This window comes from Nansenia antarctica, assembly GCF_963989245.1.
Source record: "Nansenia antarctica genome assembly, chromosome: 2".
Classification (NCBI taxonomy): Eukaryota; Metazoa; Chordata; class Actinopteri; order Argentiniformes; family Microstomatidae; genus Nansenia; species Nansenia antarctica.
This window is the reverse complement of record NC_137675.1, coordinates 44,721,136-44,749,003: the sequence shown is the minus strand read 5'-3', so window position 1 is coordinate 44,749,003 and position 27,868 is coordinate 44,721,136. Positions and strand designations below refer to the sequence as shown.

The window sequence follows — 27,868 nt, the reverse complement described above, 5'->3', positions numbered from 1 at the left end:
AATGACTCTTCGTCACTACACAAACTGAACATGCTGGGTTTTACAGTGGAGTGCTTGTACAGCGTTGCGGCAGGCCTGAATGTGGGAATGACACCCTCTGAAATCAGATCCACAATTCGATCATGCCTACATATAGAGCCCTTTATAAGCATGACAACCATTTAAGATGTGGGGCATGGTTTCAGTTATCTGCTGGTGACTGTGATGTATGCAGTGTGGGCTATGACTGTCAGGAAGCCAGATGGAGAGGTTAAGCTTCGTTGGTAAAACCTGCAGCCTAGCTTTTAACGTGAAGGTGACAATACACTCGTCAAGAGTTACACTTTTGAACACTGCGTGAGAGTAAGTAAGTAAGTAAGTAAAGCTTTATTTATATAGCACCTTTCATACAAGAAATGCAGCTCAAAGTGCTTTACAACAGGACTAAGAACATGAAGTGAATATAATAAAACATAGCATAGAATGAATATATAAAAGCAGGGGAAAACAGTAAAAGAAAAGGTAAAGATAAAATACAATAAATAAAAAAAGAGAAAAGGAGAAACAAAATACCTCTGCCTTAACACTTAGTAACCGCTATCCATCTTCTCATCAGCAGAATACCTTTCCCTATCCCTCTCATCTCCCTACCTTACACAGTCTTTCTGTACTTCTCACTGGCTTTCAAGTTCAAACATGGCTGACCTTGCACCAAAAATCCAGTATCAACATTGCAGTTTCTTTCTTTTGCACTTACTCAAACCTTCTGACAACGTACAATCACCTCTTTCTCATCGATCCGGCAGTGTCAGATCACAGTATTTTAACCAACTGGATTTGTAGCCTAACTGTCGTCTGTCTCTAGACACAGCAGCGCAAAATCCCAGTCAACTGGATCTGTAGCCCAACTTGGCTTTGTGGTAGCAATGTTATCCCCCCACAGTCTGTGGAGTTAAAGACCATGTGCATTACTGTGTAGAAATATAATAAATAAATAGATAAATCATTTAAAGTGCAGCAGCTGGCAAATGAGCAGTAGGCAGGTGCAGATGAGCTAGTTAAAGGAGTGCAATAGCTGGCAAATGAGCAGTGGGCAGGTGCAGATAAGCTAGTTGAAGGCTATATTGAAGAAGTGCGTTTTTAGCTTTCTTTAAAAAATATTTAGTGAGCTGGCTTCCCTGATCTCTAAAGGTAATGTGTTCCAAAGCTTTGGGGCATAGTTGGCAAAGGCTGCGCTCCCGATCTTCTTCTGACTGTTGCTGGGAACCTCTAATAAACCTGCGATAGATGATCTTAGTGTTCTTGAGGGTGCATAATTGGCAAGGGAATTAGCAATGTACTTTGGGCCTCGCCCATTAAGGGCGTTGTATATAAGGAGGAGGACCTTAAAATCAACCCTACATGTTACTGGCAGCCAGTGCAGAGTAGCTAGGACCGGAGTAATGTGTTCTCTCCTCTTGGTTCTAGTTAGAAGTCGAGCTGCAGAGTTTTGAATGAGCTGAAGTCTTGCAGTCGTTTTTGTAGGAAGGCCAGTAAAAAGTGTGTTACAGTAATCGAGCCGGCTTGAGACAAAGGCATGAATCAGTTTTGACAGAGTGATCAGCAGCAGGGAGACATGCCAGCTTCCCTTGCAATTTCAGTTCAGTCCAGTGCTGTCGTTGTCTTTGTCGTAGCGCCATCATGAGGTGTCCCCGGGTATTGACTGGTGAGAGAAGATGATCTGTCCCACAGATGTTAACGGTTGCCCTCACTGAGATGCTGGGTGTCAGTGATGATCTCCTCAGAGACAGCCACCGCCACTGAGTTCGACCCCACCCACTCCAGGGCCGCAGAGATCGTTGAGGTCAGGCCAGTCAGACCACACTCCGAATCCTGGGGAGTGAGTATCCAACTTTCCACTGGCTTTCCTCTTAAATCCCAGGAAACTAGACTCTGATGGACGCGCCAAGGGGATCTTGCGTCTCCTTAAGTCCAAGAACAGTGAGGCTCTAGCCATCTCCCTCAAACACTGGTCGTGCTGGTCGTTCAGCATGTTCAGGAGATGGCTGAGTCTGGTGGCAAAATAAGTCCACTCAAAGTTAGGAACTCCGAGTCCGCCCGCCTGTTTGCTGTGGAATATGATGTCACGTGTGGTATGAGTGTTCAGTCCAGTCCATTTTCTAAACAAAAGTACGGTCTTATCGTTCATTTCACGTAGAGACTTGCGTGGAATGTGTACATTAGAAAACAGATGCTGAACCTTGACCAGGGCTATTTGTCTGACTGCTTCTAGTTTCATGATGAGTGGCAGACACACACACAACGTTAGGCAAAATACAGACAAGCATTCGTCTCAAAATAAACTTCCAATTGTCTCACTTATGTCTTGTACTATTGTCACTATTTTATCTTGAACCTTATTGTCTTGTGCTTGTGCTTCATGTCAGGAACCGAAGCCTAAGAATTAGACTCTCTTAAACCTTAAACCTTTGTAATGTGACGTAACAATAAAACCGAACACTTTATTAGGAACACTATACTAATACTGGGTAGGGCCTCCCTTCGCTCTCAAAACAGCCTCAATTCTTCATGGCATTGATTCCACAAGATTCCTTTGAGATTCTGGTCCATGATGACATGACGCATTTCCTGCAGATTTTCCAGGTGCACATTCAAGCTGTGAATCTCCAGTTCTACCACATCCCAAAGGTGTTCTACTGGATTCAGATCCTGACTGGGAAGGCCACTGAAGAACACTGAACTCACTGCCATGTTCACGAAACAATTTTAAGACTATTTTTGCTTTGTGACATGGTGCCTTATCATGAAGATGGGTACATTGTGGCCATGAAGGGATGCACATTGGTCAGCAACAACACTCAAATAGGCTGTGGCATTCAAGACATGATTGATGGGTATTAACGGGCCAGAAGTGTGGCAAGAAAACATTCCCCACACCATTACACCACCTGAATGAACGAGAAGGTGTACAAGTGTTCCTAATAAAGTGTTCAGTGAGTGTATGTTCATGCAACCACAGACATTCTGGGTTCGCACGATAAGCAGAAACACTATTGACATCAAGGTCGAGACAACAGGTGACACACTGAAGTCCTTTCTCTAGGTGGTCCCTCCACACATGTAGGATGACACACAGCTGAGGCTGGGGTAGTGATTACAAGGCTTTAGTCACAGGACGGCCTTGACTGGGCTAATATTAACCCCCGTGTGTGTCACATGTGCTACTGCTGCCTTATCTCCATACCAGTGCCTTATAGCCCAGTTGTTTAAGGACATGTACCAGAGTACATTTACATTGTTGGCCTTTATCCAAAGCGACGTGCAACAATTACATTTGTCCAAGGAAGTGAATTATCTAGCCATCAGTCATCGCAAGAAAAAGTCAGCTGTGCTCGGGCCAGAGGCCATTGGCAGTCAAGAATGCTAGAGGAAGGAAGAATTATTATTATTAATTCTTTTTTTTACACAGTATACCCAGGCTGAGCCAGGGCAGCCTCCCCAGACAGGCTAGGCTAGCTATCCAGGGACCGTTTACAGACAGGCAAGGCTAGGCTAACTATCCAGGGCCCGTTTACAGACAGGCAAGGCTAGGCTAACTATCCAGGGACCGTTTACAGACAGACTACGCTAGCTATCAAGGGACCGTTGACAGACAGGCTAGGCTAGGCTAGCTATCCAGGGGCCGTTGACAGACAGGCTAGGCTAGGCTAGCTATCCAGGGACCGTTTACAGACAGGCTAGGCTAGGTTAGCTATCCAGGGACCGTTTATAGACAGGCTAGGCTAGCTATCCAGGGACTGTTTAGAGACAGGCTAAGCTAGGCTAGCTATCCAGGGACCGTTTACAGACAAGCTAGGCTAGCTATCCAGGGACCGTTTACAGACAGGCTAGGCTAGGCTAGCTATCCAGGGACCGTTTACAGACAGGCTAGGCTAGGCTAGCTATCCAGGGACCGTTTACAGACAGGCTAGGCTAGGCTAGCTATCCAGGGACCGTTTACAGACAGGCTAGGCTAGGCTAGCTATCCAGGGACCGTTTACAGACAGGCTAGGCTAGGCTAGCTATCCAGGGACCGTTTACAGACAGGCTAGGCCAGGCTAGCTATCCAGGGACCGTTGACTGGCTAGACAAAATGTTCACCGGGAAAGTATCATTGAACAGACTTTACCCAAAATGTTGGTCTTATTTCGCTTTATCTCATCATCAGTCTGGGAGGGTATCCTAGTTCAACAAGGCCTAGTTCCATTTCTGGCACTAGCCCCTTCCTTTTGCTCCTTGCCTTGCAGATCGCGCGCACGCATACCTGAGACGAGCTCTAGTTTCTCAGCGGGGTCCCCCTCCTCGTACAGTTTGGGGTGACAGCGGTTGCCTATCTGAGTGATGAGCTCGGCGGGGAGAGACGAGAGGTCCTGTCGCCCCCGCATCCGCCCCCGTGTCTCTGAGTGGTCCGGGGCCTCCACCCGCTCACCAGCTAGGGAGGGAGGGAGGGAGGGAGGGAGGGAGAGGGAGGGAGGGAGGGAGGGAAGGAGAGAGGGAGGGAGGGAGAGAAGGGGAGAGGGAAGGAGGGAGGGGAGGGGAGAGAGGGAGTGAAGGGGAGAGGGAGGGAGGGGGAGAGAGGGAGGGAAGGAGGGAGGGAGGGAGGGAAGGAGGGAGGGAGGGAGGGAGAGAGGGAGCGAAGGGGAGGGGGAGAGAGGGAGGGAGAGGGAGAGGGGGAGAGAGGGAGGGAAGGAGAGAGGGAGAGAGAGAGAGAGAGAGAGAAACACCATCAGTTTGGGCATGCTGTACATCCAGAGTCTAAGTAGCTCTCTCTCTCTCTCTCTCTCACCGGCGGCGCCCATGTTGAGCATGCTGTACATGGTGTACATGTTGCAGATCTGTCTGTACTGCTCCTCCGTGCCTTCGTCCGTGGCCTCCTCCTCTTCCTCCTCCTCGTCGTGGTAACTGATGGGCGAGTCGCTGGTGTAGGCGCTCATGGTCCCGGGGCTGGCGCCCTCCGACGTGGCGTTGCCCATGGCGACCGAGCTGCCGTTGGTGCCGCTCCCGTGACCCCCCCCGACCCCCATTCCCGTCCCGCCCGTGCCCCCCATGCCCATGGCCAGTCCCAGCACCCCCGGGCTCTGGATGGCGCTGCCCCGCACGGCCTCCTGGGAGAAGCGCGCGGCCTTCCTCATCCCTCCTCCTCCTCCCCCCGAGCCCCCCCCCGTCCCGTCTCGACTGCTGCCCCCCTCCCACAGCCGCTTGGCCACGGGGGTGCAGACCACAGAGTAAGGCGAGGCCTCCGATTGGCTTTGTTGTTGTTGTTGTTGTTGCTGCTGCTGCTGCTCCGTTTTCACGCGAGACACCAGGGGGAGGGGCGTCAGACAGGAGGCGGGCCGAGCCCCCGCCCCGCCCCCCCCTCCGGTCTGAGTGACAGGGCTCTGGGGCTCCGAGGGCGGAGCCTCTTCTGGGTGCAGGCCCTGGGAGTCACAGCTGGGGGAGGACACCTAGAGGGAATGTGGACAGACCGTCAATGAGATAATGTACCTTATCACGTATAATCTGTACATCAACAGTACTAAACAAACATTACGCGTTGCGAGAGTTCACTAACAAACTTTTTGTCGCCGCTTTTCGTCTTGAAAAAGTTATTTTCTTGCTACCTAGATGATCACTATTAGATTTGACCATTCTACGATTTTTACTGTATAGTAAAAAAAAATGTGGGCGTGCGTAGTGGATTATCGAGAGCTTTGATTCCTTCCTATTGACTTGAATGGTGTCTTGGTGACGCGCTGAGGTGATCAATCACGCAGTTATGCATTTCCTCCCCTCGCCACGGCCCTGATAGCGTCCAGTGGGTCGAGATCTGAAGAAATCCAGGCTTCAATATCGCAGTGGGCTGCGATCTAGAAACCCTCGCGTGCAAGTAATCTGTCCACTCCACCTGAGAGCCTGCTGTCGCTTGCCAGCTAATCTGCTAAATAACCCACTCAATGTTTTAAATTGTGTTAGTTTGTTTATTTATTATTGTGTTACTGCTGTTTTTATCCTGACTGTAACCTGTGTACTATTTTATTTGATTAAAGTTTAAAAAAAGGCAAAAGGCATATTTATTTCTATAGAACATATTCAAATATCAGCCCCACGGACCTCACTAACGTCCTTAACTCCCATCTCACCCCTGTCCCACAGCTGCATTCTCCCACCGAGATGGTGACCTCCTAAAACAAAGCCCTATCTGCCACCCTGGTCTCCCTGGCACCCCTCAAAACCTGCATTGTCACCTTCTCTCACACCGCCCCCTGGTATACACCTGAGCTTCACGCCATGAAGGCCAGGCGTCGCCAGTTGGAGACATTTTGCAAGAGAACAGGTCTGACCGTTCATACCCAGGCCTAATTAGAACACATTACAACCTACACATCTGCCCTCACACAAGCAAAATCCTCTTACTACTCAAATCTGATATCCACAGGTCAAGAAAATCCCAAAGTTCTCTTCTCCACCAATAATAGACTCCTCCAGACCCTGACAACTCCCTCCACTCCACGTCCTCTGGTCTCTGCAACAGATTCATCTATTTCTTTCAAAGTAAGATTGATGGCATCTACCAGTAGCTCAAGCCGACCCCCCCCCCCCCCCCCCCTCATGCTTCACCTACCCTCCGGCTGATACAGCTGTTCCCTCTCTGCCTTCTCCCCAGTGGACATCATGAAGCTGGTCTCTTGTTCCAGGCCGTCCTCCTGCTCCCTGGACCCATGCCCACTTCTCTGGTCAAGGCTAGCCTGCCTGTCCTCTGCCCCCTCATGGTCGATATCATCAACTCATCTATCTTAACTGGCTCCGTCACCACTGTACAGAACCTGTCTGCTGTCACACCCATCTTAAAGAAGCAGGGCCTGGACCCAGACAACATCAGTCATTTCAAACCCTTCTCCAACCTCCCCTTTCTCAGCAAGATTCTAGGACGTGCAGTTGCCTCTCAGCTGCAGAACCATATGTCACACCACCAAACAGTTTGAACCACTACAATCTGTATTCAGGGCAAAGCTACGCACTGAAACAACCCTGGTCAAGGTGGTCAATGATCTCCTCTTGGCTGCTGCTGATGGCAATACCAATATACTCATTCTACTTGACCTTTCCATGGCTTTTGACACCATCTCACACACCATCCTCCTTGACCAACTTGAGACGACCCTTGGTATCACCGGAACACCCCTGGCTTGGTTCAAATCATACCAGTCCAACAGGTGGCATCACATGCCCCTTGGATGGTCCAAATCCGCCCAAGGCATCCCCCAGGGCTCCGTTCTTGGCCCGTTACTGTTCACCATCTAACTCCTCCCACTTGGCCAGATCAATCGGAAACACGGCCTTCCAAACATATGCTGACGACACCCAGCTCTACCTTCACACTAAACCCTCTGCCGGCCTTCCTCACCCCTCCCTCTTCTCCTGCCTCCGTGGAATGAAAGAATGGATGACCACCAATCTTCTCAAATTCAACAGCAATAAAACAGAACTCCTGGTTGTTCCACCCAAGACCCTCCTTCAAAAGATCAGTAACCTCGTCCTCACCATCGACGGCTGCTCCATTTGCCTCTCCTCTGAGATTAGGAACTTGGGGGTCTTGCTGAACCCAACCCTTTCCTTTGAACCCCACATACGGTCGTCACCAAGTCTGCCTTCTTCCATCTCAAAACCGTATTCCGACTCCGCACTTCACTCTCTGATACCTCCCCCGAAACATTAATACATGCTTTTGTCACCTCATGTCTGGATTATTGTAATGGAGTCCTTCTTGGTGTTTCCAACAAGGTCCTGAATTGGCTACAATATGCCCAAAACTCAGCTGCCAGGATCCTCACCAGCACCTAACCCTGGCAGCACATCATCCCCACCCTGCAACAACTTCATTGGCTCCTCCTGCTCACCTTTAAGGCACCATGGCCTGGCTCCTGCCTACCTAACTGACCTACTCCAACCCTACACTCCTGCAAGTGGTCTCAGATTCTTCGACACTGACCTCCTTGTCATACCCCGAACTAGGCAAGGCAAACTTGGTGACCGAGCCTTTTCTGTTGCTGCACCCAAGCTGTGGAGTGCCCTTCCACCAGCCATCCGATGCTGATACTCTCAATACATTCAAGACCAGACTCAGGACGCATCTGTTCAGACTGGCCTTCGTACAGCATGGCATGGGTCCTGAGGAAGACAATCCCCCATAGTTGCCTGAACTCTTCCACCATTTTTATTTTGACTGATTCTTTTTTTTTTGTACACTTTGAGAAAGGCGCTTTTAAATTAAATCTATTATTATTATTATTATTATTATTATTAGTAGTAGTAGTAGTAGTAGTAGTAGTAGTAGTAGTAGTAGTAGTAGTAGTAGTAGTAGTAGTAGTAGTAGTAGTAGTAGTAGTAGTAGTAGTAGTAGTAGTAGTAGTAGTAGTAGTATTATTAGTAAATAATATTTAGATTACTATGTGTACACATGGAAATAATGTGTAAATATGTTATGGAGGCTGTGACAAATGCATCAGCCCTTATCGTGTAAAACGTTTACAGCAAGTTCACTGACAACTCTCATTTGCCACCTGGGCTAGCTTTATACGGGAGAGGATATGAATTGGAATGGATGAGAATCCAATTGGAAGCTTTTTGAATTTAGTTTAATTAAAATTCAGGAAGTAAATAAAACAAATTACAATGCAATGACTCTGCAAATCGATTCTCAACGACTTCTAAATAAGCTGGAAATTACAAGATTTTTTCATTGAAAGTACAGTGCCCTCTGACAGTATTGGGACAGTGAAGCATTTACTTTCAGCTCTCCACTCCAAAAGTTTGGATTTTCAACAATTACTATAAGTTTGAAGTGTACGATTCTGAGCTTTTGAGCCTGGTCCTCCTTGGGGAGGAGATGAGAGTGGTTTACCTTGAGGAAGAACTCTGTGCCCTTCTCCATGATCTGCTGGATCTGCAGGAAGCCTGCGGTGTACATGAGCAGGAACTGGTCTCCCACCGTCATGCTGAGGCGGCCCGTGTAGCAGAAGGCCAGGATCTGTTGGAAGCTCTGGGGCTGGACTGCTGAAGGCAGCTCCACCACCGTGGGGTTCTTACTGCTGGCCCCTCCCCCTCCTCCTCCTCCTCCCCCGCTGCTGAACAGGTCCCTGAAGTAGGAGCTGCTAGCTGCCAGCACAGCTCTGTGGGCCTGGACCAGGAGGAGGAGAGGAGGTGAGTTTGTTTAGTTTCAATTAAATTTCAATTTGACATTTTAAAGGGTTTTATTGGCATAGGAAACATAAATTTACACTGCCAAAGCAAGTGTGAAGATAAAAGAAAAAGAAAAGAAGAACGTAATGTACGACTAGAACAAAGATGATTACATTTAAAATAATTTAATATAGTTTCTCTCACAGTCGTTTATAGATGTAGCATGTAGTTTTGCGTAGGGTATACTGCTTTTAGTTATAGCGGTATAATCCACACTGTGATATGGAATTTGACTTCCACCAAAACCCGTGTTTTGCTCCTCACGTCAAAACAAATGCCGATTGTGTGCTGCAACAGTTAACTAACTAGTTTAACAAGTAATATAAGATGCATTATGGCACCTTTTAAACGTTTAGCTTTCATATGTAAAATGAACAGCTTTTCATACACGACAGTAGAGATCAGAAAAATAGCAAATAATATGCACATGGCGTAATAACAGATCATTTACATGAGATGCTATAATAACACATCTTCATAGAATGTGTGATTTGTGACATTTTCATCGAGGCAACTACCCTGGGACTATCCCAGACCACGCCACTGACTCACCTTTCTGGATTTACATTTTAATACATTTGAATAAAGTTGCAAACTAATTTTTAAAAAACGTGTTTTCGTCTTGTCATTTGGGGTATTGTGCTTTTTATCGATTATAAATTTAGACTATGGCACAACAAAATCTGGAAAAAGTGAAGGGGTCTGAATACTTCCTGTATTAAGAAAATACTTTGTATGTGGCAGAGTGTCTGTGAAATTGCATATACATTAATTCAGAGTGATATCTTGTTTCTCAGTTGATTCCGCGCATTTCAGCAGTAGGCTACATGTGGCGCTTTTCCATTGACCGGCACGGCACGGCTCGCCTCGGCACGCTTTTGAACAGTTCTGGGTACGAGACGTTTTCCACTATACAGGAACGACCCGGGACTGTAGGAGGAGTTACGTGTCATAAGATTCCCCCCGCTATACAGATCAGCGGGGGGATGCGATAAGAATTATGTCAAAATGCAGCACTATCGTGCACAGATCAGCCTTACAACATGTAACGTTAAGTGCCTGTTACTTGCCGCTTTCAGTTAGTCAGTCACTAGTAGACTAGTTTAGATCTCGCAACCAGGGAAATGCCGACATGAAATGCCGACACAATTCTATTTTTATTTCTCCTGACACGTTGAGCACTGTGCTTTTTTTTGTTGGTGAACTACCGTAATAAGCCTAAAAAAGTTCAACTGTTCAAAAAGTGCAACTTCTCTGCTTTCAGAAACTGTTTGAATTGTTAAGATTGGGCATATAGTTCATGAATTACGGTAGTTTGAAGGAACGCTGTAAAATCCAATCTGCGCCGGCAGCTCCGGTTTCGGAGCAAGACGCGAATCTATCGGCATTAGTCAAATACATGCTCACATCCAGTCATCCGCTCACTGCTCTCCATCAAAAATGGCACATCCATCAATAATATTACATAATAACAACTGCTTTGATTAGATTGCTTAGATTGTTTAATACATCAACGGGGGGGAAAGCGAGATGAACTCGCGAGTATCATGCTTCCTCCATTGAACAGAAAGTCCTATCTATTCCATTCAAAGTGTTTTAGCCTTCCCCCTTTCCACTGGTAATATAATAAGTGTTGTTCCGATACCATTTTTTGATCCCGATACCGATACCGATACCTGACCGTGCAGTACTTGCCGATACCGAGTACCGATCCGATACCACAGAGAGAGAGAGAGAGAGACAGAGAGAGAGAGAGAGAGAGAGAGAGAGAGAGAGAGAGAGAGAGAGAGAGAGAGAGAGAGAGGGAGAGAGAGAGAGAGAGGCAGAGAGAGAGGCAGAGAGAGAGAGAGAGGGAGAGAGACAGAGAGAGAGAGACAGAGAGAGAGAGAGAGAGGCAGAGAGAGAGAGAGAGAGAGAGAAAGAGACACAGAGACACAGGGAGACACACACACACACACACACACACACTTTACTACACACACACACACACACACACACACACACACACACACTTTACTACAGTACGTCAACCTGAACAGTGAATAATGTGCATACCTAGCTAGCTAACAAGCTATTGTTTCATGGCATTATTAGCTCTGCTGCAAATGAGTTGCAATATAAACCAGAGAGCATATCATAATATCATATCCGGACACTGACTCATCATAGGTAAACTTGAAACAGCGCTAGCTAGCTTAGCTACGGAAGCTAACTCACGTTAGCTAACACAAATTGTAGCCAAATGAGCTCAATATCTTCTGACAGCAGACAACACAATCACTACGTATGGACACCGCTCCTTCACCCACCGAGGCTGACTCACCTGTTCGCTAACGCGCTCCAACGGCACAGAGGTACAACACCGAACGCAGCTCAAAATAAGGAAATGACAAGCAGTCAGCTAGCTAGTTACGGCTGGGGTTCATCGGCTGCGTTCGTCAACTCGCTCTGGAAATCTGACCCACACTCGTGGAATGCCTCTTGTCCAATCGTATCGGGTGTTATTATTTGTTAGTACTCGCCGATACCGATACCAGCATTTTTGTGCGTATCGGTGGCCATGCCGATACTAGTATCGGTATCGGAACAACACTACCTAATAAGGAATTGTAGGGCTGGGTTAAAAAAATCGATTTCCCGATTCTGAATCGATCTTCATTGAATGAGCGATTATCGATTCATAAATCCCGAGATCGATCTTTCATGCATTTTCCTGCTTGCAGCTTCAACCCGCAACGAGATCTCGTGGCCAGATCTCACGCTACAAGAATTTATCATATCTCACGCAACGAGAGGTCTCACTGTAAAATCTAAAAACATGGCGATGGCAGGGACACTCAAGTCACCACCAGGCTTAAAGGCAGATGTCTGGGTGCATTTTGCATGTACAAATTATGACGATAGAGATGAGCAGGACAAAAGCAAAGCCATATGCAAGCTGTGCGCAGTGGAGGTTACATTTTGTGGAAACACCACAAATCTACGGAACCACTTATTGAGGCATCACCCTGACGTGAAACATGGAAAAGCGGATCTGAAACAAGCCTCGCTGATAAAGACGTTTGGTTGCAAATTACAATCAAATTCTCCGCGTGCCCAACAAATTACCGAGGCTGTAGCAAATTGTATTTGCAAGGATATACGCCGTACAGCGTTGTCGAAAATGCTGGCTTTCGAAGCCTCGTCAGTGTACTAGAACCACGCTACGTGTTACCGACACGCAAACAGTTGAGTGAAGTGATAGTCCCAGACATGTCCGCGCAGGTGAAACGTGACATCGCAACTTCACTCCAGCCAGCAGAGAGAGTTGCCATAACGTGTGACAGCTGGACATCCAGAGCAATGGACTCGTACCTGACAATCACTTGCCACTTTATCAGCGAGGCTTGTTTCGGATCCGCTTTTCCATGTTTCACGTCAGGGTGATGCCTCAATAAGTGGTTCCGTAGATTTGTGATGTTTCCACGAACTTATTGTTACTGTATACTACAGTATTTTAATAATCATTGATTTTCCAATTATGTTTATTCCTGAATAAAATCTTCCAATCTCCAAAAAGTGAGTAAGCAGTAATGAAGGGCTTTAGTTTCATGGACATTATGGTTTACAATGTGTTTTTTTGTTCCCCAAAATACCCTCATCTATTGCACTATTTTCGTTTGAGTTTTGCACATTTTTATTTTGTATATAACATATATATTATGCAAATAAGCTATTTGAGACAGTCCTGAGGGATATGTGATGTCTTGTTTACCGATAGGCTATGTTTGTAGCCCCTTTATTTACATTGGCTGCAGTAAAGCACGTTAACAAGCACTTTTTGTAGTGTCTGATTTAGCAAAATGTTGGTCAATGATGTTCATTTATGTTCCAATAAGAAGTACATTCATGTAACTGCTCTGGAGTCAATTCTTAATGTAAACATTGATATGTTTAACAATGCTACATGTTATAGGGTTCCTTGAACCATTTATAGCATTAGTTCTGAAAATCTCTTCATATTCAAGGAAAATTGATATTGTAACTAGGGGTGGGCAAACGATCAACATTTTTTGTTCGATCATCGTAACGAATTAACGATCAATTATCGATTAATCAATAAGGTTTTTTTTTCATAAAAAAAAAAAGAAAAAAAAGCCGGTTTCAGACGGTTTTGATAAAAAAACGTTTCTATTTTTATAAACCCCGGTTTTCGGTATAACCGAAAAACCGTCCATCCCTAGTTGGGTCGCAGTTCAGGCCCGCAGAAGGCTCCCTCAGAAAGGTGCAAACTTGTCAGCAGCAGCGCCTGCTGCGTATTGCTCCCCGAGGAGCTGTGCCATGGCGCTGACCGGAGGTCAGGTTACACTAACGTACGGGAACTTCCGTCATGCCGTACTGCGTTGCGAAATTCAATGCGAAGGCAAATGCAAAGTTCATTTCTCACACATAACGTGGACAAACTAATTTCCATTATTATTATTATTATTATAAAAAATAAAAAAAAAAACGATTATCGAGCAAAATATTTTGTGATCGACCAAGACCTTATCGATCAATTAATCGATCATCGATCATCGATGCCCACCCCTAATTGTAACTAAATCGAATCGGAATCGAATCGAATCGTGAATCGAATCGAAAGCTGTGAATCGGAATCGAATCGTTTTGGGAAATCAGTGGCGATACCCAGCCCTACAGATCAGCCTTAAAACATGTAACGTTAGATATATAACGGAGCGATGTATTTCTACGGAAAGGCTGACTGACGCGGGGCTCATTCATTTGTTATAGATACGAGTGCTCCGGTGTCTTGCTGGTAGTCAAATATATTTATTTATTTATACAGCATATGGATGTTATGTGCCTGTTACCTGCCACTTTCAGTTCTAATAGTTTAGATCTCGCAACCAGGGAAACGCCGACATGTGTTAAAGGGAGCAAGACGCGAATCTACCGGCATTTGACTGCCGCTGGACTGAGGAACAGCATAGGCACAGGACATCGCCATAATAGGCGATGTCCTGTTACGATTTCCATTGACCAATCAACGGTGTGCAGCGTCACACGTCACACGCAGCCTGGCAAAAAAGTACCTTTCGTTACCCATCCCGAACAAGAACTATTTTAGTTCTTGTTCGGCACGGGTACCAGAAATGGCACAGTCCGTGTCATAAACCTTCCACTCAGAGTTAGTGATCAAGGAATGAAATCACATGATACAGAACATGAACCTATTCCACCTGACTGAAATGAGCTTTCATTAATCAATACAAAAATGACATTCCATTTGCAATGACGAGAATAAAATAAGTTCACAGTTTTTTGTCTGTATTTGACTGTTCTTTTTTGCCCCTGTCCGTCATATCATGTATCATAACTGGCTACAAATGAAGTACTTTCATATAGAAGTCGCATCATTTGCTGTAGTCTTGGACAGTTGTTGATGTTCATTGTGACATTCATGATCTGTAGGCTACACGTTTTGATTAGGGATGCTCCGATCTGAATTTTTGGGGCCGATACCGATCACCGATTTTTTTCCTCAAGATCAACCGATACCGATACCGATTTGTTTTTAAATACATAACTGTAGGCCTACTGACTGGATAGCCTACATATTTTTTGCTTTTTAGACAAAAGTTTTGATCCATTAGGCACCAAGCAAACGCAGACCCATTTTTATGGCATAGTAAAGGTCTGGCCTATCACCCAGTTAGGGCCTGAAGCCCAAGTCAGTCGATATGGCTGTATAAAAGACATCATAAACGTGGCCTTCATGGTTTACATACTGTTACGTCCTCCTATGTTTTCTGTTCAGTTATCTGTCTTCCCCAGGGAAAAAAATAATATAAATAAATAAATAAATAAAAGATCGGTTTTTGCGATCGGCCATTTTTGCCGATCACCGATCGAGTCATTTGGAGTGAAATCGGCCGATTTAAATCGGTGGCCGATAAATCGGAGCATCCCTAGTTTTGATTAAGCTCCTTTGTGTGACTTCAAGGTGACAGATAGGAAAGTGTATGCACAGGTGAATGGGCCTATCAAATGTGTGACTGACAGATAGGAAAGTGTACACAGGAAACAGGTGAATAGGCCTATCAAATGTGTGAGTGTCTGAAGATTCACCAAGTGCTTATTTAAAGGCTTAGTGGTATATCCCCATGTATCTTTGGTGGTAATGTTTTGAAATGAGCTATGCATTTTGTCAACTTTGGCATACTAGTAATCTCAAAAGTATCACCAAATGAATAGGCATCCTAACTTAGTTGGAAAGGACACCTAAAGTGTTTTTCTACTCTGTTTGGTTCCAAAATTAAGTGTGTTTGAACATTAGACACAGGGCCTGGCGGCCATCTTGAATTTGACCTCTCCCGGGCCTCTGGGGTCAAATCTGACTTCCCTCCACATCTGAAAATAAACCTTATGGTATGTACTAACTATGGTAGAAATGTCATGCTTTCTTCAAAAAGTGCGCAATTCCTCATAATATGAGAGCTTAGCCGCTGTACTATACTCATTCAACATATTTAGAACTTTAAACCTTCCAATACCATCATAAATAAAATAGAAAAATACTGTGAACAAAGAAAATACTGTGATATGATATGTATGATACTATTTACACTGTGATATGATATTTATGATATTTACTGTGATATTTATTTTAAATGTACAATATGCTACACTTTTCTAACAGCGGAAAATGTGTGCAGACATATCCCACATATATCCACTTAATGCTCATTATCATGTGATACCGCTAATGATTATCAAGGAATAATATTTATCAGGCCATTTAGCACTATTTTAAAACTCAAATTGACATACTGGACCTTGAAGGACTCTCTCAGAGAACACTGTAGACCCAGGCCTAGCCTGGACCCCCTCCCCACAGGCTGCTCTACCTAGGGGCAGGATCTTTACTAAGGTCAGGATAGTTTGGCTTTTTCTATCCCAGAAAACGCACCCCTAAAAGTCACATGGGTGAATATAATCCCATTCCGACTCACCCTACAAAAACTCGGATGCAATGCACGTTTTAGATTTCGGACACATTTAAACTCAACTTAACAGGTTCCGCTGTTTTGGTTCCGTGTGGACTGGACACACGGAAGCTCTAACGAAAGCAGTGCCGTGTTCTGGTTCACATTTAACATTTAGCTTGTGTGATGTTCTTCTAACATCAACTACATATTGAACACTTTACTGCCGACTGGTGTGATGCATTTCTGATAGTCATCATCGCAGTGTTTCCTCTATATGCATTTATTGGTGGCGGGCCGCCACGAATGAATTTCCTCCGCCACTAATTGATTCAGTCCACTAAGTGCACGATTTCTCCCCCCCCCCAAAAAAAAATCCACCTCTGAACATTTTAGCTGATTAAAATATATCTGATCCTAGATCAGCGCTATAATGGACGTTGACTAAAAGTGCACCTAAATCCACGCCCATCTCTCTCTAACCGCTGATCCAAAATCAGATTAATGACATTAAACATTCAGTTGACGACGTGACACAAGGGCTACTCCTGATTGGTCTAAATGTGAACCATCTAAAAGATACAAAAAGCTGATCTAGCTAGCTAGGTGCACAAATAAGATATCACGTTAAATAACTCCGAAAAATTAAACGAAAACAGCGACAGATGGATGGATTTTTCAAGAAAAAAGATGTCCCAGACACTTCAAACATTGCTGAAGCTAGCAGTGGCTATGAGCGATCCGAAACTGCATGGCTGGCAGGAGCAAAGGAGCTAGTTGGTGGATCAGCTAACAACGTTTATGGACTGTGCGGGTGGCAGAAGAAGAGCCATCAGCATCGGCTAGCTGTGTTGGTGTATCAGCAGACATTAGCAAGTCAAAAAACGATTCTTATGTGCCGTCACTTTAGCAACGACACAGTATTGTCAAGGGGAAAAGAAGGGGAGTCGATTTTTTTATTGACAACGGAATTACATGCTGGAAAAACATGCAGCTAAAATTCAGGGAACATTTGGACAATAAGAGACACACGGGAGAAGTACGGGAAAACAGGGCTCATGTGGGTGTCATTAAAGGTAAGAGTTTGTTTTCTTTAACTCAGCTGATACTCAGCTGTTTACCGAATGTTCCATCTGACTGTCACACTGATTTTACTTCTGTAATGTGGTGGGTTGACATAATTCGCGCACGGAACTATGGGTTGGGAGTATTGTTCCGCACGGACAGTTGAGTGCGTGGTAACTGAGTTGTTGTTTATTCAGTTCTATTTACTGCTTGTGTGTGTTGTTGACAGTCGTTCATGTTCTTCATTAAACGTTTAGCTTTGTCATTTGATACGCCGCCTACGACTCCCGTCTCTCGGCACTACAGTAAACAGTTACTACTGTCAGTCACAAGTTTATATTCTGTATATTCTTCTTTATTTTTTTTGCCATCCTCCCTCTAGTTTTGGTTGAAATTAGGTCGTTGTTTTGAGCGCGCGTGCGCGTTTCATGCGCGCGCGCGGACAGGGCTCTCCCGCCACTAATGTAAAGATTCCTGGAGGAAACACTGCATCGTGTGTGTGTGTGTGTGTGTGTGTGTGTGTGTGTGTGTTTGAGTGAGCAGACAGTAGCGGGAGATGAAAGGCGTGTGACTGAACCTTGAAGGCGTGTCCCTTGACGACCACCGACACGTCACAGTAGAGGCCCTGCAGACGCTGCTCGTTCAGACACTCCAGGACGTTGTTGCCAAAGTTAGGGATCGCCATCTGAAGGGTCTGGGCCATGGTGCGCCTACGCACACCACCTCAGGGTCTGCCCGGGGGGGGGGGGGGGGACAGGAAGGAGAGAGAAAAAGAAGTCAGCAGCATATTATTAACTCATTGACTGCCAAAGACGCCAATTGGCGTCTTATAGAATAGTTGACTGCCAAAGACGCCAAATGGCTCTTTTTTTTTTTTTCCGCGGGGATCGCGTTATTGACATGTTCTACACCTAGCGAGTGAATTTCAGACTTGGGTGTAATGTATTTCGGTCCCAGATGGGGGCAGTAGTTCGATAAAAGCCTGGAGAAGGAAGTGGCTTGCTGTGGGTTGTAGTAATGGCGAAACGGATCAGGGTATGTGCCAAACGCGGCGCGGAGCATTGCGGAGCATCGCGGAGCATCGCGGAGCATCGCGGCCATCGCGCGACTCTTCAAACAGTTCAGAGTCGGATGATACAGAAAAAGTGCAGAAAAAAAAAAAAAAGAAAGAAAGTTCTGCAGAAAAAGCTCGTTTTCTCTGTTTATTGGTCAAAATCAGGTGTTTTTGCTGAAACCACCCTATGTTCTACGGCCGATTTCTAAACACTCAAAGAGGCTAGAAACAAACTTTCTTTTTCTGATGAAAGAAGAGAGTCTAAAGTTTTGGTAGATATGTTCAATGTTTATGTAGTCCGAAAAGTCAATATTTGGTGGGTCTTCAAAGTTCAGCGAAAATGCCCCAAAAGTCTGGCAGTGTGGAGCTCTCCGCTCTGAACATGGCTGGCAGTCAAAGAGTTAATGAGAGGACAACTGCTTGCAGTTGAAGAGATGCTACAGGATCTTCAGCCGCTAGTTTGAAAATGTTCCCTCATACGACAGATCGTCGTAATTTGATGTAAAGAACTTGCAACAAAAGCGAGGTAATGCATCTTTAATACTGGAAGAGGCCGGGGTCAAAGGTGCCCCCATGACGACACAGAGGAAACTCAATCAGGTCAGCTGTCATTACTGCACTAAACAGCAGTTCACAGCGCTCCCTAAAGGAATAAACATAAATAGCAATTATCTTTTTCTGATTGGCCATTCAGACCAAGGTGAGGTATTTGGCTGGTTATTATCAGTAGTCAGGGCCGCTTGGGAGATATGCGAGGCCCAGTGCGAAGTCAGATTTGCGAGGCCTTTTATAATGATGTAGGCTACTATTATAACCGCGCGACACCAGGCACGTGCCGTGAGCTTTTAGATTGGGTAAGCATAAGATATAGCAATACACATAATTACATAATACACGCTATCAGTGAACGCAGTTTCAAGGAAATGCAATTTTGATGCCCTAGAACCCGCTAATAAACTGTAGTGTCACTTTGTGATCAGATTACCAAAAACAAAAAAAACTGTTGCCAGTTTCGAACTTTCGACTATATCAGGGGTGCTCATTGTTTAATCTTTTTTGAACCAAGATCTTTTCAAGTAGCCAGCCTGCTGAAATCGACAAGTCCAGTTTCAACATCGCAAACGCACACACGCACAACACAGACACACACCGTTTCCAACCTCCATAGTAAACTCACAACACACTTTCTTTTCACACTTTGTCACACAGGCACTTGACATCACATCACAAACCCTCCCTCTCTATCTCTCTTAAACACTTTTGGTCCAGAACCACTGGCACGGACAGCGACATTAGGCCTATCTCAGCGACTGATTAAGCAGCTCTCTCTCCAAACACAACGGCACAGGCCTACATTCAAAGGTAAAAGCAGAGGAAGTCTTAAATAAGAAGCCATAACCAGCAGCACAGCAGTACTCCATATAAACAAGCACAGATCGCCACCAGCCTCGCGAATCATATAAATCATATAAACCGCTCATACCAGGCTTGCTGGAACCCCCTAGCGACTCTCCCTTTCTGGGTGTGAAGATCGGTGAGCGGTGGCTTCGGGCGGCCTTTAGCCAGTAGTTGTGTTTTTCCAGTCCAGTCCAGTCTACGAAATCCCTTTATGTCGCTGACAGTAATGTCCATATTCACAAAATCAAGCAAGTTATCCTTATTGATTATTATTATTTAGATCGTTTCAGCTAGCTAACATAAGCTATTCTGCCGGGAGAGAGAAAGTAAGGTGAAATGTTAGGTGAACTTGAAAGTGATAAGAGCCAATCAGTAGCTCTTATCGGAATGAAATAACTACTGATTGGCTGGTAAGCATGCTTACCATGGCCACATTAAACAGCGGGCTGAGGCATCGGAAAAAATAAAAGACATTTTCACGCATTCGAATGTACGCGAGGGAAAGCAGAGAGAGAAGTGCTTATAATGCAACGCAATGCAAGCAAGCAGAGTAGGGAGTGCTTACTCCTGCAGGTGGCGCCAAAATGCAAATTGTTTTAATTATTTTTTTTACCCTGCCTCACCTCACCAAACCTGACCTCTTTAACCACAAGACTACCTGCCTCTCTAACCTCTAAACTACCTACCTCTCTAACCTCTAGACTACCTGCCTCTCTAACCTCTAGACTACCTGCCTCTCTAACCTCTAGGCCAGTGTTTCCCAACCCTCTCCTCGGGGCACCCCAGCCGCACCACATATTTGATCTGTTCCACCACCAGCACACCTGATTCAACTAATCAAGTACAAAGCTTGATTAGTTGAATCAGGTGTGCTGGTGGTGGAACATATCAAATATGTGGAGCGGCTGGGGGTCCCAGAGGAGAGGTTTGAGAACCACTGCTCTAGACTACCTGGCCTCTCTAACCTCTAGGACACCTGCCTCTAGACTACCTGGCCTCTCTAACCTCTAGGACACCTGCCTCTCTAACCTCTAGACTACCTGGCCTCTCTAACCTCTAGACTACCTGCCTCTCTAACCTCTAGACTACCTGCCTCTCTAACCTCTAGGCTACCTGCCGCCCCTAACTACGAACCACTCCCAGGGAGGCAGATTCAATCGCTAACTCAAAAACGTTAATGGAGTGTCTTGTATCTTATGCAGACTGTACTTACACACGCCCCTGTCTCTCTCTAAAGCGTGTCATTGCAAATGAAGTGAAGGTCTATTTCTACAGTACCCAACCCCATCCTGCTACTTTGTGTGACAAAATGGTGAGAAAACGGTGGTGGGGGTAACTGTAGGTGCAACTACGAATACAACCATGCTGGTTTGAATGAATTGATCCCATCATATTTATCCAGCCTAAACACACACACACGTCTCTCTGTATGACAACATTCACGATCAAAGGTCAAACAACAATGAATGAATGAACAACAACGGAGGCGGCTGTGGCGCAGGACGTAGAGCCGGCGTCTAACGATCGCAAGGTTGGCAGGTTGACGGTTCGATCCCCGCGACCCCGGCTGGCCACATGTCGAGGTGTCCTAGACACCAGAACCCCAAATTGCTCCCAATGAGTGGGCCGGCGCCCTTGCATGGTAGCTTGCCGCCATTGGTGTGTGAATGTGTGTGTGTAAGTGTGAACGGGTGAATGAGAGGCCATTGTGAAGCGCTTTGGAATAAGGAGCTATATAAGTGCAGTCCGTGAACGTGTCCCATTTCCTTCGGGGACTGACTGCTAGGTTCATGTTCTCCTTTCCTTCATCTACACTGATATACAAGAGGCAACATAGGTGAAGAGCCTTGGGGGAGAGGGGGTTGCTTTTCAACTGTTGACATATCGTTGCTGCACACAACTCTACCTCAACTAACCCCAAAGGGACAATAAACAATAACCAGTCAACTGATAAGCACATGTCAAGCCTCTTTATCACCTACGAACCGGTATCAGAAGCAGAACGTCAGCTATCAGCACCTGTGCAGTGCACACATATTAACGAGCGAAGATAGCCTACGCGCTGACAAGTGGGCACACACATGCACGGCACGCACATATGCACAGCCACTGACATGCACGGAAATCTGCGCAGTGCAGCACACGCGCACACACACACACAACCTACAATAGGCCTACATTATGGGCAGGCAAACGGGCCACACACACACACACACACACACACACACACTAAAGCTGCCAATGATAATGGCCTATATATATATGAGACCTGACAAGAAGCCAGTGAGAAGGCCGAGAAGTATGACAAACACACCAGGACTGGAGTAGCTAAGCAGCAGACCATCATATCCAAACCCTTTCATTTGGGATCTAGCCAGCCTCACTGGTTAAAATAAATACCCCCTTTGTCTTGCTCTCTCTCTCTCAAGCTCTTGCTCACGAAAACACAGATGCACACACACACATGCGCACACACGCGCTCACACACACACACACACACACACACACACACACACACACACACACACACACAATACTGCTTGTTTACAGTTTGGCAGAGAATTGCAGCACACATACAAAGTAGACTGAGAGCTGGGTGTGTTTGCAGAGTTTGCCCTAAGGGAGAGAGAGAGAGAAAGAAAGAGAGAAGGCAGTTGGAGGAGTGAGGCCTGGCAAGGCCTGTCCCCGTGGAATAGGGCACTGGAATCAGCCACCGCCATGGACATACTGTATATAGGTTAGAGAGCAGAGAGAGATTCACCCTATTTCACCCACTGGCGCACAGTTAATACCACCCAGAGAAGCCAGGAGGGAAAGTAGGTCAAACATAGTCACAACATAAGACCAAAGTCTTTTCATAGGAGGCTGGAGAATGTTTTGCCAGCATGGCAATGCAGCCACCACAGTGTGTTATATGTCGAGACTGGGCTGAGCGCCAACATTATTTCAGAACTTCTATAAAGTAATAACATTTCCAGTTTATCCAGCTCTAAGACAATGGGAACACCAACTGCTTGCCTGCGTTCAATTTAATTGCTATGTAGATGATTAGAAATTGGCACACCGCAAAGCTGGCATACAGAGTCAGCTATATAGGTATTTCCTGGTTTGGCCGATGCCTGCCAGACTGCTCTCTAGCTGGCTGATCAGGATGTCAACTTGGAACACTACATCTTTCTCAATTCAATCCTGTGTTTACTCTTTACTCTCAAACGTGTTTGAAAGGGTCACTCGAATGTCTTAACATGTCAACTCATTTAGTGCGATTTGCTAACAGAATCCACCCCCCCCCCCCCAGCCATGGATAGAAATGAAAATGTTGGTCAACTTAATGCCCAAAGCAAAACCTCCTTGCGTGACAGCTCACACCACGACGTGCGTCTCCAGGAAGGACCGAGCCGGTCGGTGGTAATAAGCCCGTCTCTGTGGCGCCGCTGCCCGGTGGAGTCCTCCGCGGGTCGAGGGGAGGGGAGGGGGGGGAGACGGAGGATGGCAGCGAATGCAGACAGCGGTGGTGGTGGTGGTGGCACCCCCGTGGAGGAAGAGACGCGCTGTTTCCGTGCCGCCCCAAAGTACACGAAATCCTCTGATCCCAAACCGTGCTTTGACTCAGTTAAAGAGTCCTCATTCGTCGCCCCAGCTGCGGGTGTTTAACATGGCAGTGTGTGTGTGTGTGTGTGTGTGTGTGTGTGTGTGTGTGTGTGTGTTGCCATCCGCGGGCCTGTGCCTACTGCCCCGACAGAGCTAGGAGCTAAGCTAAGCGAGGCTAACAGGGCTTTGCTCAAATATTTCGGGTTCGCCGCCGTGCACCATCCACCCTCCTGCACTCCGCAACACACCTCGCACAAGATCTTCCCGTGCTTCCCCCCCGAGAAAAAATACAAACGTCCAATATCTTCAATATCGATCAAGCTTTTCAGCTGTCCCGCAATGTCCGCTATAAATTCCGAAAGATGATTTATTTAAATGTTTTTGGGGATGGGGAAATCGCTCCCCCTGCCATGATTCTCCATTTTCCCGACATCAACAGGTCATCCCAGGACACGCAGCAGCTGAGGGCAGAGCCAGACCGAACCAGTGCGGCACGGAGCAGGGGGGGGTTACACATCGGACAAGGCATCTTTTAAACTACTTCACGTCGGTACAATAAATATCTATATTGAAAGACAAAAAAAAACTAACAACAGGCATTCATCTTAACAAATTCGTCGGCACGCTAAATATTCAAACGTGTGGGCATAACAAGTTTAAGTCTTTATATGATGTATTTCTGTACGTTTCGCTATGATAGTCAGTGTCTCCGCAAAGAAAGCCGGTGAGGTGGTTAAAGTTTGTGAAGATGCCATCTTATCAACCCCCCCCCCCCCCCCCCCCCCCACACACACACACACACACACACACACCGCACACCTTCCCCCAAACACAGTGTGTTCCCGCAGAGAACCATTCCGAACCGAGTCGGTCTCGGCCCAAAAGCCCTCTGCCAACCAGAGACACACCGGTCTACCCAGACATCCCCGTCCGCCCCGAGTCCTCACACGACCCCGGTACAGACACTCTCTACAACCCTAGCTGGGAAACTGACCCCGGTACAGACATGGGGAAACTGACCCCGGTACAGACAGTCACCCCCTAGCTGGGAAACTGACCCCGGTACAGACACTCACCCCCTAGCTGGGAAACTGATGCAAAGCGTTTCCAAGAGGAGACGTCGGCAGCGGCGCTCTCTCCCAGGCTACAGGCAGCTCTCCCAGGCTACAGGCAGCTCTCCCAGGCTACAGGCAGCAGCCATTCATTGCGAAGTGTGGCGAGACGCCGATCGCAGAGCTATCGAGGGCGGAGCGGCGTCCCAGGGGAGTGCGGAGCGCAGAGCCACCGATGGCGCGGAGCGGAGAGAGAGACAGCCATGACGCGCTCGTCATTCAATCGCATGATCGTCTCCAGCGCAGCCTCAATTTGGGGAGACCTATCCCACGGCGTGGAGGGTTTGCGCATTGGCACAGCAACAGCAGCCACCAGCGAGCAGAAACCGCCTCTCTCTGTCTCTCCGTGTGTGTGTGATAGAGATGGGGAAAGTAGGCCCCGCGCGGGCACGCGTGTGTGTGTCTAGACGTTTAACTTAGATGAACCCAGTGCGCGCACAGAATACAAAGTAATGGCCGCAATATTTGGAGAATGATGTCGCAGAGAGTGATGTTACGTTTTACCAGGCACCTGCATCGAATAGCTTCTAGTCTATGGTAACCTACATGTTTGTTTCTGCTCTCTCCTCCCCTTGAGTACTGTATCAACACTATTTCACTTTCCCCTTTTGGACTCAACCTGTAGGCTAATAAAATATGAAGATTTTATTCAATGACACATGAGAAGTGACCGGTGACGACGGCCTGAATTGCGAAATGTTCGTCTAATTAAATCTCTTTTTGCGAACCAACAACACACTTTTGAATACATGAAAGCAAATCATGCTAGCCTACATTTAGATAATATACTTTTAAGTGATATATTACTTGCACTTTTTGGGAATAGCTAGGTAATAATCCAGTAGGATTGCATTCATATTCACATGTATGCGCATGTGGATATTACCATACTATTTATTATTCATATATTCATTCATACATGCATGCATGCAAACATACATATATTCATTCTGATGTTCATGCATACATTTATACATATATTCATACTGTATAAGAAAATATAAAATAGAAGCGTATCCCACCACATGCAGTCGTCATACATATTTCATGTGTGCATACATAGTATACAATACATATGAATAACATCTGCATTATTGCATTTATGAATAAATGACTAAAAACCAATGCCCTCATACGTGGGGGCAAGGCCACACTGAATATGTATTGGACTCACGTGATTTGTGGCTTTGTACTTTTTAGTATGAAGAACATACTGTCCAAGTGAGACTCATATCATGATGGGCAAATGGACACCTCTAGAATTCATCCCTAGGACCACCACCACCTTTCCCTTGGACACTAAGGTCCAGAAAGATAGATTCAGTCATGTTCCGACTACCCGTAACTCATTGGAAGAGGCACCAAGCTATTGCAGCTAATGTGAATGAATAGCATAGTTTACATCTTCTCATACTGGACCCAGACAGACAGCCCCAGACATTATTAAGCCCATCAATACTCACCTGATGTTTGAACAGATAAGCTATATACAGTGCCCTACGTAAGTAATGGGACAGTGAAGCATTTCTTATTTTTTTTGTCTCTACACTCCAAATGTTAGGAGCTGAAATCAAACAAAGTACTATGAGGTTACAGTAGAGATTCTCAGCTTTTATTTGATGGTATGTGTACATACTTTGGTTTCACCATTCAGAAATGAACACATTTTATGCATAGTCCCCTTTTGGGTACCCAAAAGTGATGGGTTGGATTAATCAAATGTCCAAATGAAGCACTCATGTTTGGTATTTGTCTAGCTGTATGATGAAGCGCCATGCAATGAATTCAGAGGCGTTTGCTTGACCTCGAGCAGATAAGATGTTTCTGTGCGTTCTGTTGCTGCCATGAGCAGTTACAATCAACAAATGAGACAAATGAGCCATTTCTAGTGGCAGTTATACCCAGACCATAACACCCCTCCACCATGTTTCACAGGTGAGGTGGTATGCTGTAAATCTTGGGCAGATCCTTTTTTTCAGATCCTTTCTTTCCTTCAACCTTTCCTCTTGCAAATCACTCTGGTCCATGAATATATTCATCTTATCTTTCCACAGTACCTTTATCCAGATCCAGTTAAGTGGAAGGATGAGGATCACTAGTGGTTTGTACCTTGCAGTGTAGTTTGGCTGTAGACATATTCTGCGAGTGGTAGTGTGTGTGTGTGTGTGTGTGTGTGTGTGTGTGTGGAATAAGAGAGAGCCTGGGGTGGTGTCAGTGGGGCAGTGTTATGGCCTGGGGTAGAAGTTGTCCCAGAACCTGTTGGTATTGTTTCCATTGGTTTTATATTTACTGTACCTTTGTATTGGTGTCTGTCAACATGAGGACCAAAGAGGCGTCAAAACACATCAACATACTTTAATAACGAAAAAGCACTTTTGCTGTACAATTGATTATACCTGGTTATTCCACATGTCGGTATCGCTCACAATCGGTATGTCGATTGTCAGTTATAGTCTCGTACTCTATGTTTTTACTATAGACACTTAGCTTGACTGAGTGTCTTTTTATCTTTTGTAGATTGTACATTTATTATGTCTGTATTTTGTTTGTTCAGGACCCCAGGAAGACTAGAGGTACATCCGTGTGCTTCTAATGGGGATCCTTAAATAAAATAAAATAAAATCACGGGTGGTAAAACACGCTGCTAGGCCAAGGAAGTGGTTGACCGAAGAATGCTCACCATAATAATAAAGAGTGCTCACCATAATAATAAAGAGTTCTCACCAAAGAAAACCCCCAAAACAACTGAACATCCACAGAACATTCTCTGAAGGTAGGTGTGACTGTGTCAGAGAGACTACTATCTGCATAGTCAGCCCACGTCAGAGGCTTCACTGCAACATGCAGCACACTAGTTATCCTCAAAAAGGATAGGCAGGCTACACAACTGCCTGATGTCTTGAAGAAAGGTCTTGAGGACAGATAAGATTCATATGATCATGTAAAAGAGTGATTGAAAGTTGAAGGTTTGGAGAAAAAAAGATCTGGCCAAGATTTACAGCATACCACCTCACATCTCTTCTTCCTCCCAGCCATGACAGTGACACTACCCTCCCCCACACAATGGACCCAGACACCCCCCCACCACCCCCATCACACCTCTCTCCATCCAGGAGAGGGACGTCAACAAACGGAACCCCAGCAAGGCAGCTGGACCAGACGCTGTCTCCCTCTCTACATTGAAGCACTGTGCAGATCAGCTATCTCTAGTGTACACAGGTATATTCAACACTTCACTGGCTGAATGCAAGGTACCTGCCTGCTTCAAAACACCCACAATCATCCCTGTTCCCAAAAAGCAGAGGATCACAGGCCTAAACGACTACAGATTAGTGATGGGACGATACACTAAACTCACGATACGATGCACCTCTCGATACAATGGTTCACGAACGATATGATACAGTCACAATACGATATCATAAATAAAACAAGATGAAAAA

At 45.8% G+C, this 27,868-nt stretch overlaps 1 protein-coding gene across 1 annotated transcript in view; it reads right to left on the bottom strand.

Annotated features, from left to right (window-relative positions):
• nacc1a (nucleus accumbens associated 1, BEN and BTB (POZ) domain containing a) overlaps positions 1-24,502 on the bottom strand; it is a gene marked incomplete at its 3' end in the record, with an annotated part of 40,332 nt that extends 15,830 nt beyond the window's left edge. Inside the window, exons 1-5 of the mRNA XM_080523033.1 lie at positions 24,390-24,502; positions 17,848-18,001; positions 8,900-9,175; positions 4,805-5,462; positions 4,283-4,450 (exon numbers count right to left, since the gene is read on the bottom strand). Of these exons, the coding sequence (XP_080379159.1) occupies positions 4,283-4,450; positions 4,805-5,462; positions 8,900-9,175; positions 17,848-17,973 (1,228 nt within the window). The 5' untranslated portion in view covers positions 17,974-18,001; positions 24,390-24,502. The remainder of the gene's footprint in view (positions 1-4,282; positions 4,451-4,804; positions 5,463-8,899; positions 9,176-17,847; positions 18,002-24,389) is intronic.
• Positions 24,503-27,868: the final 3,366 nt, after the last annotated feature.